The sequence below is a fragment of the Chenopodium quinoa genome, unplaced genomic scaffold (genome assembly GCF_001683475.1).
Source record: "Chenopodium quinoa cultivar QQ74 unplaced genomic scaffold, ASM168347v1, whole genome shotgun sequence".
In the NCBI taxonomy this organism is placed as follows: domain Eukaryota; kingdom Viridiplantae; phylum Streptophyta; class Magnoliopsida; order Caryophyllales; family Amaranthaceae; genus Chenopodium; species Chenopodium quinoa.
This window is the reverse complement of record NW_018745448.1, coordinates 3638518-3648298: the sequence shown is the minus strand read 5'-3', so window position 1 is coordinate 3648298 and position 9781 is coordinate 3638518. Positions and strand designations below refer to the sequence as shown.

At 36.0% G+C, this 9781-nt stretch overlaps 2 protein-coding genes across 2 annotated transcripts; both read left to right on the top strand.

The window, feature by feature from the left end:
* The first annotated feature begins 947 nt into the window (after positions 1 to 947).
* On the top strand, positions 948 to 7170 carry LOC110713723. Its single transcript, XM_021892172.1, has 8 exons — positions 948 to 1906; positions 2718 to 3445; positions 3512 to 3671; positions 3783 to 5926; positions 6264 to 6352; positions 6455 to 6695; positions 6769 to 6912; positions 7009 to 7170. The coding sequence occupies exons 2-8, from the start codon at positions 2723 to 2725 to the stop codon at positions 7168 to 7170; spliced, it is 3663 nt and encodes a 1220-aa protein (XP_021747864.1). The 5' UTR covers positions 948 to 1906; positions 2718 to 2722.
* Positions 7171 to 7804: 634 nt separating this feature from the next.
* LOC110713812 lies at positions 7805 to 8917 on the top strand. Its single transcript, XM_021892252.1, has 3 exons — positions 7805 to 8023; positions 8115 to 8190; positions 8762 to 8917. Exons 1-3 carry the CDS (start codon positions 7854 to 7856, stop codon positions 8852 to 8854), a joined length of 339 nt encoding a protein of 112 aa, XP_021747944.1. The 5' UTR covers positions 7805 to 7853; the 3' UTR covers positions 8855 to 8917.
* Positions 8918 to 9781: the final 864 nt, after the last annotated feature.

Sequence of the window (9781 nt, the reverse complement as noted above, 5' to 3'; positions counted from 1 at the left end):
GCTTCAGGAAAGCCGACTGATGAATTTGGTAGCTTTCTAAGCCTAAAGAAACCTACCGGATGATACTTTCCATGCCTGAGGAAAGCCGACTGATGAATTTGGTGTCATTCTATGCTTGAAGAATTCCACCGATAATGCCTTCCATGCTTAAGGAAAGCCGACTTGGCGGTTTTCTATACTTGAAGAAAAATCCACCGATAACGCTTTCCATGCTTGAAGAAAGCCGACTTGGCGTTTTTCTATACTTGAAGAAAAATCCACCGATAACGTTTTCCATGCTTGAGGAAAACCGACAACTGATGTAATCTCTTAAATTTTTAAGTGTATGATGGTTCAATTAACCCCGAACGGGGGCCGCAGATGATTCACACCTTCAAGTCGACTTTCGGACCATATTAGGTGTTTAAAATGTTAACATATTGACTTAGACACTAGCTAGGGGTAAAATAGTAATTTTGATACCCTTTAAATGTCAGTTAGAATTTTTCGCGTAATTTTACTGAAAAACTAACTGTCCAATGTGTGCGGAATATTCGCTGATAGCTTGAAGGAGCGTGCATGTCACGCGCGAGACCACCGTTTCACGAAGTGAAACTCCCGTGACACGGCAGCTGTAGACACCTAAAAATGTCTCCCCAAAACCAAACCCGTTGATGAACAACCTTTCAACGCCATTATTGGTGGGGTTGAGTATTTAATCTTTGGAGTGCTTAAATCCATATTTCCATTTCATAAACCAACCCAATTCCTAGCCCATTTCCCCAAACCTTAACTTATTTTCCTCTTTTCGTGCCTTTAAACCCAAAATAATTAATTTCATGTCCTTTAAAATCATTCATTTCGTGTCCTTTTTATGAAGACTACGCCAAAAACATTATATAACAGAACATGATTAATAACGTTTCAACTAAAACCGCTCTAAAAAGTACCTCTATTAACTTCTAATGGCGGTTTTGGGTTTTAAGGAAGTTTTTAAAGCGGTAATAATAGAACCGCTATCAAAAGTAAAGAAAAAAGGCGCCTGAAATTAAAGCCTACAACCCGCAAAAACTCAAAACCCTCGCAAAAACTCAAACCCTTGCAAAAAACTCAAAACTACCAACCCTCTCAAACCCCCGCAAAAAACTCAAACTGAAAACCCTCTCAAACCAGAATCCCTCATCCGGCAACCTCACTACCTCCGGCGACGTCACTATCAGTCCGGCGACCTCCCTTTCTCTGTTTCTCTCTCCTCTCCTCCATTACTCCCTTTCTTCGCCATCTTCGTCGCCATCTTCGCAACTCTAAGACTCCAATCTGCAGGTTCAAAATTCTTACTTCTTATTATCGATTTTCTGTTATTTTTTTCGAATTTTACTTCTTATCATTTTTTGGTGGATGATTTCGGATTAGGGTAAGAGGAATTCGAGTGAGGTAAGGTTTGAAGAGGAGTTTTGATGTGGTTGACGTTTCTATTTTCGTTTGCGAGGGTTTGGTTAATTTGGTTAATTTGTTGAATTTGTTGTTGGATGTACTTTTTTTTGTTGAATGTAATTTGATATGTATTTTTACTTTGTTGAATTTCTATTTTTTTGGTTGAATGTGTTTCGAATAACTGTTTTTTTTTATTTATTTTTGAATTAGGTTGTTGAATATATTCTGAAATTGTAGTTCTAATAGCCTCAAACCTAAATCTTCCTATTCATGATTTTTCCTAAAACCCAAGTGTTTCATGATTTTTGTTGTAGATTCTAAACAGCCCAACAAAGACAGGTGCACCTTTGGCAAGTAAGACTGGACGAGGCGAGTCTTTGGACTCCGCTCTGGTCTGCGAGGACGACTGGACGAGGCGAGTAAGGCGACCCTTGGCCGCGGCGAACAGCACCGAGTCACCGACGACAGCTGACTTAGTTCAGTTTAATCAGAGGTTAGTTTTCTTTTGTATTTGTTGAATATTTGATTGTATTTTAGTTTGTAAAGTTGTATTTTGTAATTGTAATTGTGAATTTGTGATTGTAATTGGAAAATTGTGATTTGTGATTTGTGATTTTGTGATTGTTGATTTGTTGTTGAGGACTTGTATTTGTGATTGAAATTGGAAAATAAAGAAAGATACAAAATGAAAGAAAATGAGATTAAATGTCTTTGAAATTAAAGAAGGAAGAAAAAGAAAATAGAATGAAGTTTTTGAAATTGAATTTTGGACTAGTAAAATTGGTGCGATACAACTGTACTACATACAGTGCAATGTACATTAGACATTTGAAGGTGGTGATTTTTTCATGAGCAACTTTTCAGGATTATTTCATCTTTTTATTTTTCTTTTTATTGATTTGGCACATATGCAGAAGGGTAAGTTTGGATATGTTGTTTGTGCGCTCTTCTTTTGAGTTTTGCCTAAACAAGATAAAGGTTATTTTACAAGTCACATTTCTTTGTATATTTTGTGTATGGGCTGTAACCTGTAACACACAGTAAGGTAATTTTTCCATTTTTGTTGGTTATTACGATTGAAATTGGAAAATGGTGTAAGATACAAAATGAAAGAAAATGAGCTTAAATATTTAATGATTAAATGTAAGACAAAATGATACAACCGTTTGATTTGTAATTTAATTAGCACATTTTCTGGTTGTACACTTTTTTTTTTTGTTGGTTTTGATATATAGACACATTTTTTCTCAAACATAGACAGGATTAATAAAGGCTACGTGTGTATTGTTATTGCTCCATCATAGTTGTCATGGATCGAAATTGGATGCATGCTCGGCGTAATAGTGATGAGTATGAGCATGGAGTAGAAGAGTTCATTGAATTTGCAAGAAAACATGCTGAGGACGCAGCACATATTTTATGTCCATGTGTTGATTGTAATAATATGGTTCGACTTAATATTGAGGACGTAAAAGTTCACTTGATGGCTAAAGGCATTAATCAATTTTACAAGTGTTGGTTACATCATGGTGAGATATTAGGGGAGGTTCCTAATGTGCACGGTATGATGGATTTTGAAACTGGGATGGAAGTAGAGATGGATGGAGAATCTTCCGGTGAAGATAATGAGTTTGAAGAAATGGCAAAAGCTTTGGAGGAAAACTTTGCAGATTCTCCGGAGATGTTTGATAACTTGTGTAGTGATGCAATGAAACCTTTGTATTCGGGATGCACTAAATATAGTAGATTATCTGCTATTATCAAATTGTTTAATGTCAAAGCAAGTAATGGAGTAAAAGATAAAGGCTTTTCTGGTTTCTTAGATGCAATACATAACATGCTCCCACATGGAAACCTACTTCCAACTCGCACCTATGATGCTAAAAAGATGCTAAGCTCTATTGGCTTGACTTATGAAAGAATCCATGCATGTCCAAACGACTGCATCTTGTATCGCAAAGAGTATTCGTTGTTGGAGTATTGTCCCAAATATAAAGCTCCAAGATATAAGAAAAAGAAGATTCCAGCCAAAGTAATGTGGTATTTTCCAATTTTGCAAAGGTTTAGACGACTTTTTAGCATTTCATAAACTGGAAAGAGTTTGACATGGCATGCGGATGAACGGAAGAATGATGGTATGTTAAGACATCCGGTCGATTCCCCACAATGGATCAAAATTGACAAGGATTTCCATGATTTTGGTAAGGAGCCTAGAAATCTAAGACTTGCCCCTGCAAGTGATGGTGTGAACCCTCATGGTAATCAAAGTAGCACTCATAGTACATGGCCGGTAATCTTAATGATTTATAACCTTTCTCCTTCTTTAATTATGAAACGGAAGTATATGATTCTTTCAATGTTAATATCAGGACCAAGACAACCTGGCCATGATATAGACATTTATTTGGCTCCTTTGATTGAAGATTTAAAATTGATGTGGGATTCTGGCATTGAAGTGTTTGATGCGCATCGTAATGAAACTTTTAATTTGAGAGCCATGCTTTTTGGCACAATAAATGATTTTCCCGCTTATGGTAACTTGCCAGGTTATACTGTGAAAGGTTATAAAGAATGCCCTATATGTCAAGAGAACACAACTTCAACTAAGTTGAAAAACTCAGGAAAAAAGGAAAGAAAAAATTCTGGGAAAGTTGTCTACTTGGGAAATCGTAAGTTTTTGCCGGTGCAACATCATTATCGAAGGTGGAGGAAAGCTTTTGATGGTAATGCTGAAGAGGGTAGAGCTCCGGTTCCTCCAACAAGTCTCCAGATATTACAAAAAGTAGAGGGCTTAGATGTAAATCATGGAAAGTTGCACTCCTCCCAGGTTCCAACTCGTGGCTATAAGAAGAGGTCGATTTTTTTTTATCTTCCTTATTGGAAGGACTTACATGTTAGACATTTTCTTGATGTCATGCACATTGAGAAAAATGTTTGTGAAAGTCTTGTTAGCACACTACTCAATACACCAGGCAAGAGCAAAGACTCGCTTCATGCTAGAAAAGATTTAGTCGACATGGGAATTAGACCTGAGTTACATCCTGTTATGCATGGTGATCGTACATATCTTCCTCCAGCGTGCTATACTCTAAGTAAAAAAGAGAAAAAAATATTTTGTGAGTGTTTACATGGTGTGAAGGTTCCTGATGGATATTCTTCCAATATTAAAAATCTTGTGTCTTTGAAAGATAATAAACTTTTAGCTTTGAAATCTCATGATTACCATGTACTCATGGTGCATTTTCTTCCTATTGCTATTCGCTCCATTTTGCCTGAAGATGTTCGAAATGCCATTACAAGACTTTGCATTTTCTTTGGAGAGATATGTAGAAAAGAAATCGACCCTTTAAAGCTACCTAACTTGCAAAAGGAAGTTATTGTTATTTTATGTCAGTTGGAGATGTATTTTCCACCTTCTTTCTTTGATATAATGGTCCATTTAACAATACACTTGGTTAGAGAAATTCAGTTGTGTTGGCCTGCATATCTAAGATACATGTATCCTATTGAGAGATACATGAAGATTTTGAAGGATTACGTAAAGAGTGGAAGCCATCCGGAAGGTTGTATGGTTGAGCGCTACCTAGTAGAGGAGGCCATTGATCTTTGTAGTGATTACCTCTCTTTTATTGATGTGGTTGGAATTCCAAAGCCTAGGCATGATGGAAGTTTTAATGGGAAAGGGAAAGGGATCATGGGAAATAAGGTGTTGACTATAAACCCTGAAATGTGGCATCGCGCGCACTTGTATGTCTTGCATAATAGTTCGGAGGTTGATCCATATGTGGAAGAACATATGGATTACTTAAGGACCCTTTATCCAATTAAGAGTGAGAAGTGGATTACTAACAAACACAATTCATGCTTTATTGAGTGGTTAAAGGCTCGAGTTGGAGATGAAATAGCTCAATCACCTTTTGATGTTTCTGATAGACTTAAATGGTTGTCCCGAGGTCCTAGTAAAGATGTCTTCTCATATTCTGGTTACCAAATAAATGGGTTTACATTCTGTGCAAAGGGTGGGGACAATGAAACTACAACACAAAATAGTGGGGTGTCAATTGTAGCACAAGCTATGCATATCTCAAGCGCAAAAGACAAGAACCCCATTTATGCAAATATGTCTTACTATGGAGTAATTGAAAACATTTGGGAATCGGACTATGGGCTGTTTAGAATTCCTATATTTGGTTGTAAGTGGGCTGATAACAATAATGGAGTTCGTTTTCATCATAAAGCCGGTTTCACATTTGTTGATCTCAATAGAGTGGGTAGTAAGGATGATCCATTCATATTGGCTAGTCAAGCAACACAAGTTTTCTATGTTACTGACCCAGCTAATAAAAGATGGTCTTTTGTTTTGTCGTCGAACAAAAGATATCCAATCGATGACGAGGACCATGAATTAGATGAAAGGGAAGATCCTTCTTTTGTACTGCCGTCACAACCACTCGATGATCAAGTTGTTGAAGAAGATTTTTATAAAAGAGATGATCATGAGGAGGGGATATGGGTACATGCGGAGGAAGGAGCTACCAAATCCAAGAAAAAAAGAAAAAAAACTTGACATGGTACTATATTTCCTTCTGTTTTTTGCTTTTTCTTCTGTTAATTTTGCTTCTGGTTCCGCTTTTGGTTTTGCTATTTTTGCTTCTCAATCTGCCTTTTGATTTTGCTTCTGCTTGTGGTTCTTCTTTTTGGTTCTGGTTCTGCTTTTGGTTCTGCCTTTTGCTTTTGCTTCTGGTTTTGCTTTTGCTTTTGGTCCTGCTCTACTTTTTCTTCTGTTCTTGTTCTGGTTCTGCCTTTGCTTCTGCTTCTGCTTCTGGTTGTGCTTCTGCTGCTGTATTTAGTATAGCAGTAGTGCTTCTGTGTACAGCAGTGCTTCAGTACAGCAGTACAGTACAGTTTGTGCTATTGCTTTGCTTCTGTATTCAGTACAGTTTGTGCTTCTATATTCACTAAATATAGTCTGATGATGCTTGTAATTCAGATAAATAGACTCGAATGAAAAAAACAAAGGTGAGTGAGTTCCTTGCCCAAGAAAAGGAAAAGCTGAAAAAGGTCGTGGAGAAACTAAAACGAGTAAGATTGTTCGAGCAAGACATAAGGGAAAAGTTTTTCAACCTTCATGGAATCGCAATGGATATGTGAAAGTTGGTATTGACTACGGTGTAGAGGAGAATACACCTTTGCCAATGCCAATCGAAGGAGTAGCTGATGTGATCAAAGATGCAATAGGCAGTATCGTGTTATGGCCCATTGAACTTATTGTTCTAGATAAGGTGATACAAATTCTTCCTTGAATTGTATAATATTTTTGGCGGTTCCATGTTTATTTTATTGTTATGTTGAAAGGTTATGAACGCTTTAGAAGAAAACGATAAAGAAGAAGGCCAAGATAAACAAGGGAAGGATAAACTAGGCAAGGAATCTATAAAACCACGACCAGTGACATGTCTACGCAAACGAAATCCACAAAGTCTAGAAAACTCAGAAAAGGTAAAGAATCCATTAACTCTTGATGCATTTTTTATAAATCACACAAAGGCCTTATTTTTCTTGTATTTTAAATCTAATAAGTTATTTTCTTTATAGATGGTTAAAGTTCATGAAGGCCATGAAAAATGCCCTAATGCAAACAATGAACCCATTGAGTCGCAAAAGGTTGATCACCCATCAAACCAAACACCTACTTCACCTACCATTCAACCACATAAGGTTAATTTAATAGAACTCAAGTTTCTTTTCAGTAGTTAGTTTTTGCTGAGTAATTAGTTTTTTAACATATTCATATTGCACAATGTGTGTTTTTATTAACAGGAAATGAAATCGTTTGACAATGAGAAGGAAAAGGTTGATCGATATATTGAAGCATTAGTTATTGCAAATGCTCAACCAGAGATGATAATGTTTTTCAAGTATGCTGCAAAAATTGCTTTAGATGAACAAATTAGAGTTCCCATTGATATTGGGATACGAAGTCAGTGCAAGGAGGTGTATCTTGGTACGGAGAAAATTTTTGAATTCCTTGTACAAGACCAAATCGGACTTTGTCATATGAAGATATATATGTCGTAAGTTTCGATACCATTGAACTACAAATTCTTACTTATTAGCTTACAAATTTTAATTATTTTAATTACTTGTAGAATTACCTCGCTAACTCACTTGCCTCGTTGTTTGTTTTCAAATGAATTAGAAGGATGTATTCAGTTGCTGGCATTAGTGGTGTCTCTTCCTTTTTTGGTTTTATATGTTCATCTAGGATATCACAAGTGACTCAATTTCAAAAGGGGGACATGAAGAAGATCAAGGATCACAATACGAAAAGAATTCACTACATGGTGGATGTCTTTAGAGACAATGCATCAAAAGGAAAAATTTTCCTCGCTCCATATAATGTCGGGTACCCTTTTTTTTTTGGTGATATTATCGTTCCCATGTCTACTCTCAATATTCATTTTTTATTTGTCTCAAATAGGATGCATTGGGTATTGTGTGCTATTGATCCTTTCAATAACATCGTATACTACTTTGATTCCTTACACAATGAAGAGGAAATAGGCACGGGAAAAGGCGTTAGTGAGGATTTGCGTGAAATCATAGATGTGCATGTGCTTTTTTCTTATCAACTATAACTACCTCCATTGACACATTAACTTTATGTATGTCTACTTAGTTTGGTCTATTTATTTCTTTAGTGCTCTGTTTCAATTTCGGAGTGAAATGGAAATTGCAACGAAATTGAAGATGGATACTAAATGGAAGACAATAAAGGTATTAACAATTTGATAATTTAGTGTAGATATGAAATGATGAAATGTATGTATGAGTTCTTACTTTAGTTTGTTATAAAAAATGCAGTGTCCTCGCTAGAGCAACGGAGTTGATTGTGGCTATTATGTGATGCGATATATGAAAGAGATTATATCACACAAACGCACCAAGATTCCCGAAAGTGTAAGTTTGTATTTGTGTTAATTGTGTGGTTTTACTACCATATTCTTCCAAGTTTTACTACCATGAGCTATTGTTCATTGTCCTATGCTGTTGTTGTTTGCTAGGTTGTTGTTTGCTAGCTGCTGCTCGCTGTTGGTGTTGTTGCTTGGTTGCTTCTGGTGTGTTGCAAGTGTTTGGTGTTTTGTTCTGCTGGGTGTTGCTGTGTTGTTGTTGTTTGTTGTTGTTTGCTGCTGCATAGTGTATGTGCTGCATAGTGTGTTGCTGTTGTAGCTTAGTGTTGTGTTTGAGATAAGATAATGGTTTGATTTCGGTTTGGGTTATTCTTTGAATTATCATGGATTTGTTATTGATGTTGATATTATCCTAAGCAAATTGTTTTTTTATGTAGTATTTTGCAGGATGCCAGTTTTCCCATTACGATGAAACTCAACTTGATGATGTTAGACTTGAGTGGGTGCGTTACGTGTTTCAACATATCTAGTCTAAAAGAGTTGTTATAAGTAAATCACTCTTATTTTCCCAAAGTTGGAGTTTCGATGCAAAAAAGTACTATACATCTTGGGAAAATATTTTTTGTAAAGGAACATTTTGTAAAGGTGATGAATTGTGTTGGGAAAATATTTTTTTGTAAAGGAACATTTTGTAGAGGTGATGATTTTGTAAAGGAACATTTTTCTTTTTTGTAAATTATTATTATTATTATTACAGGTTTTGCTATATTATTATTTAATTATTTAGTAATTCAATTTTTTTTTTAAATAGTTGCAAACTTATAATAGCGGTTACAAAAATTATACTATTTATCAAAGCATATTAATTATAATTTTGGTGTTTGAACCTTTTAACAGCGGTTGTAATGAAATTTGAATTTTGGCGCAAAAGGCATTATTTAATGGCGGTTACAAAAAGTACGCCATTATAGAAAACTTTTCCCACTTTTTCTGATTAATGTTTTATAGCGGTTATACAACCGCCATTAAAAGTGTCATATCCTTTTAACAGCGTTTAGATGAATGGCGGTTGGGTAACCGCTGTTAAAGGGTATTTTAACCGCTTGGCTTATTGAAGAAAGGAGGAAAAATTAGAAAAAAGGAGGTCATGAAATCTTGTCATTAAAGTCAGCCTCGTGTCTTTTTCTTTATCATCACTGGGTTTTCTTGCCAGTTGGAGGTATAAGAAGCTTTTTACTATCGATCAAATATTAGACGACCTCTTTTAGCTTCCAACAACTCTCAGTAGTATGACCACTACCCTGATGTTACTTGCACTATGCATTTGGGTTCCAACTAGGAAGCCTCTTTTTAGGTGCGGGATCTTGAATAAGACTAATGGTAGTAATAAGCCCCTTGGCATGGAGTCGATCAAAGGTAGTATCATAGCTCATCTCCATAGGAGTGAATTCTTTCCT

What these genes read in the sequence shown, in the direction of transcription:
- LOC110713723 (XM_021892172.1), top strand. Translation starts at nt 2,723, where the DNA reads ATGGATCGAAATTGGATGCATGCTCGGCGTAATAGTGATGAGTATGAG. An exon ending in AAAAGAAGATTCCAGCCAAA is followed by an intron (nt 3,446 to 3,511) that starts GTAATGTGGTAT and finishes TAAACTGGAAAG; the next exon opens with AGTTTGACATGGCATGCGGA. An exon ending in ATCATGAGGAGGGGATATGG is followed by an intron (nt 5,927 to 6,263) that starts GTACATGCGGAG and finishes TGCTGTATTTAG; the next exon opens with TATAGCAGTAGTGCTTCTGT.
- LOC110713812 (XM_021892252.1), top strand. Translation starts at nt 7,854, where the DNA reads ATGTCTACTCTCAATATTCATTTTTTATTTGTCTCAAATAGGATGCAT. An exon ending in TTGCGTGAAATCATAGATGT is followed by an intron (nt 8,024 to 8,114) that starts GCATGTGCTTTT and finishes TTATTTCTTTAG; the next exon opens with TGCTCTGTTTCAATTTCGGA. An exon ending in CTAAATGGAAGACAATAAAG is followed by an intron (nt 8,191 to 8,761) that starts GTATTAACAATT and finishes TTTTTTATGTAG; the next exon opens with TATTTTGCAGGATGCCAGTT.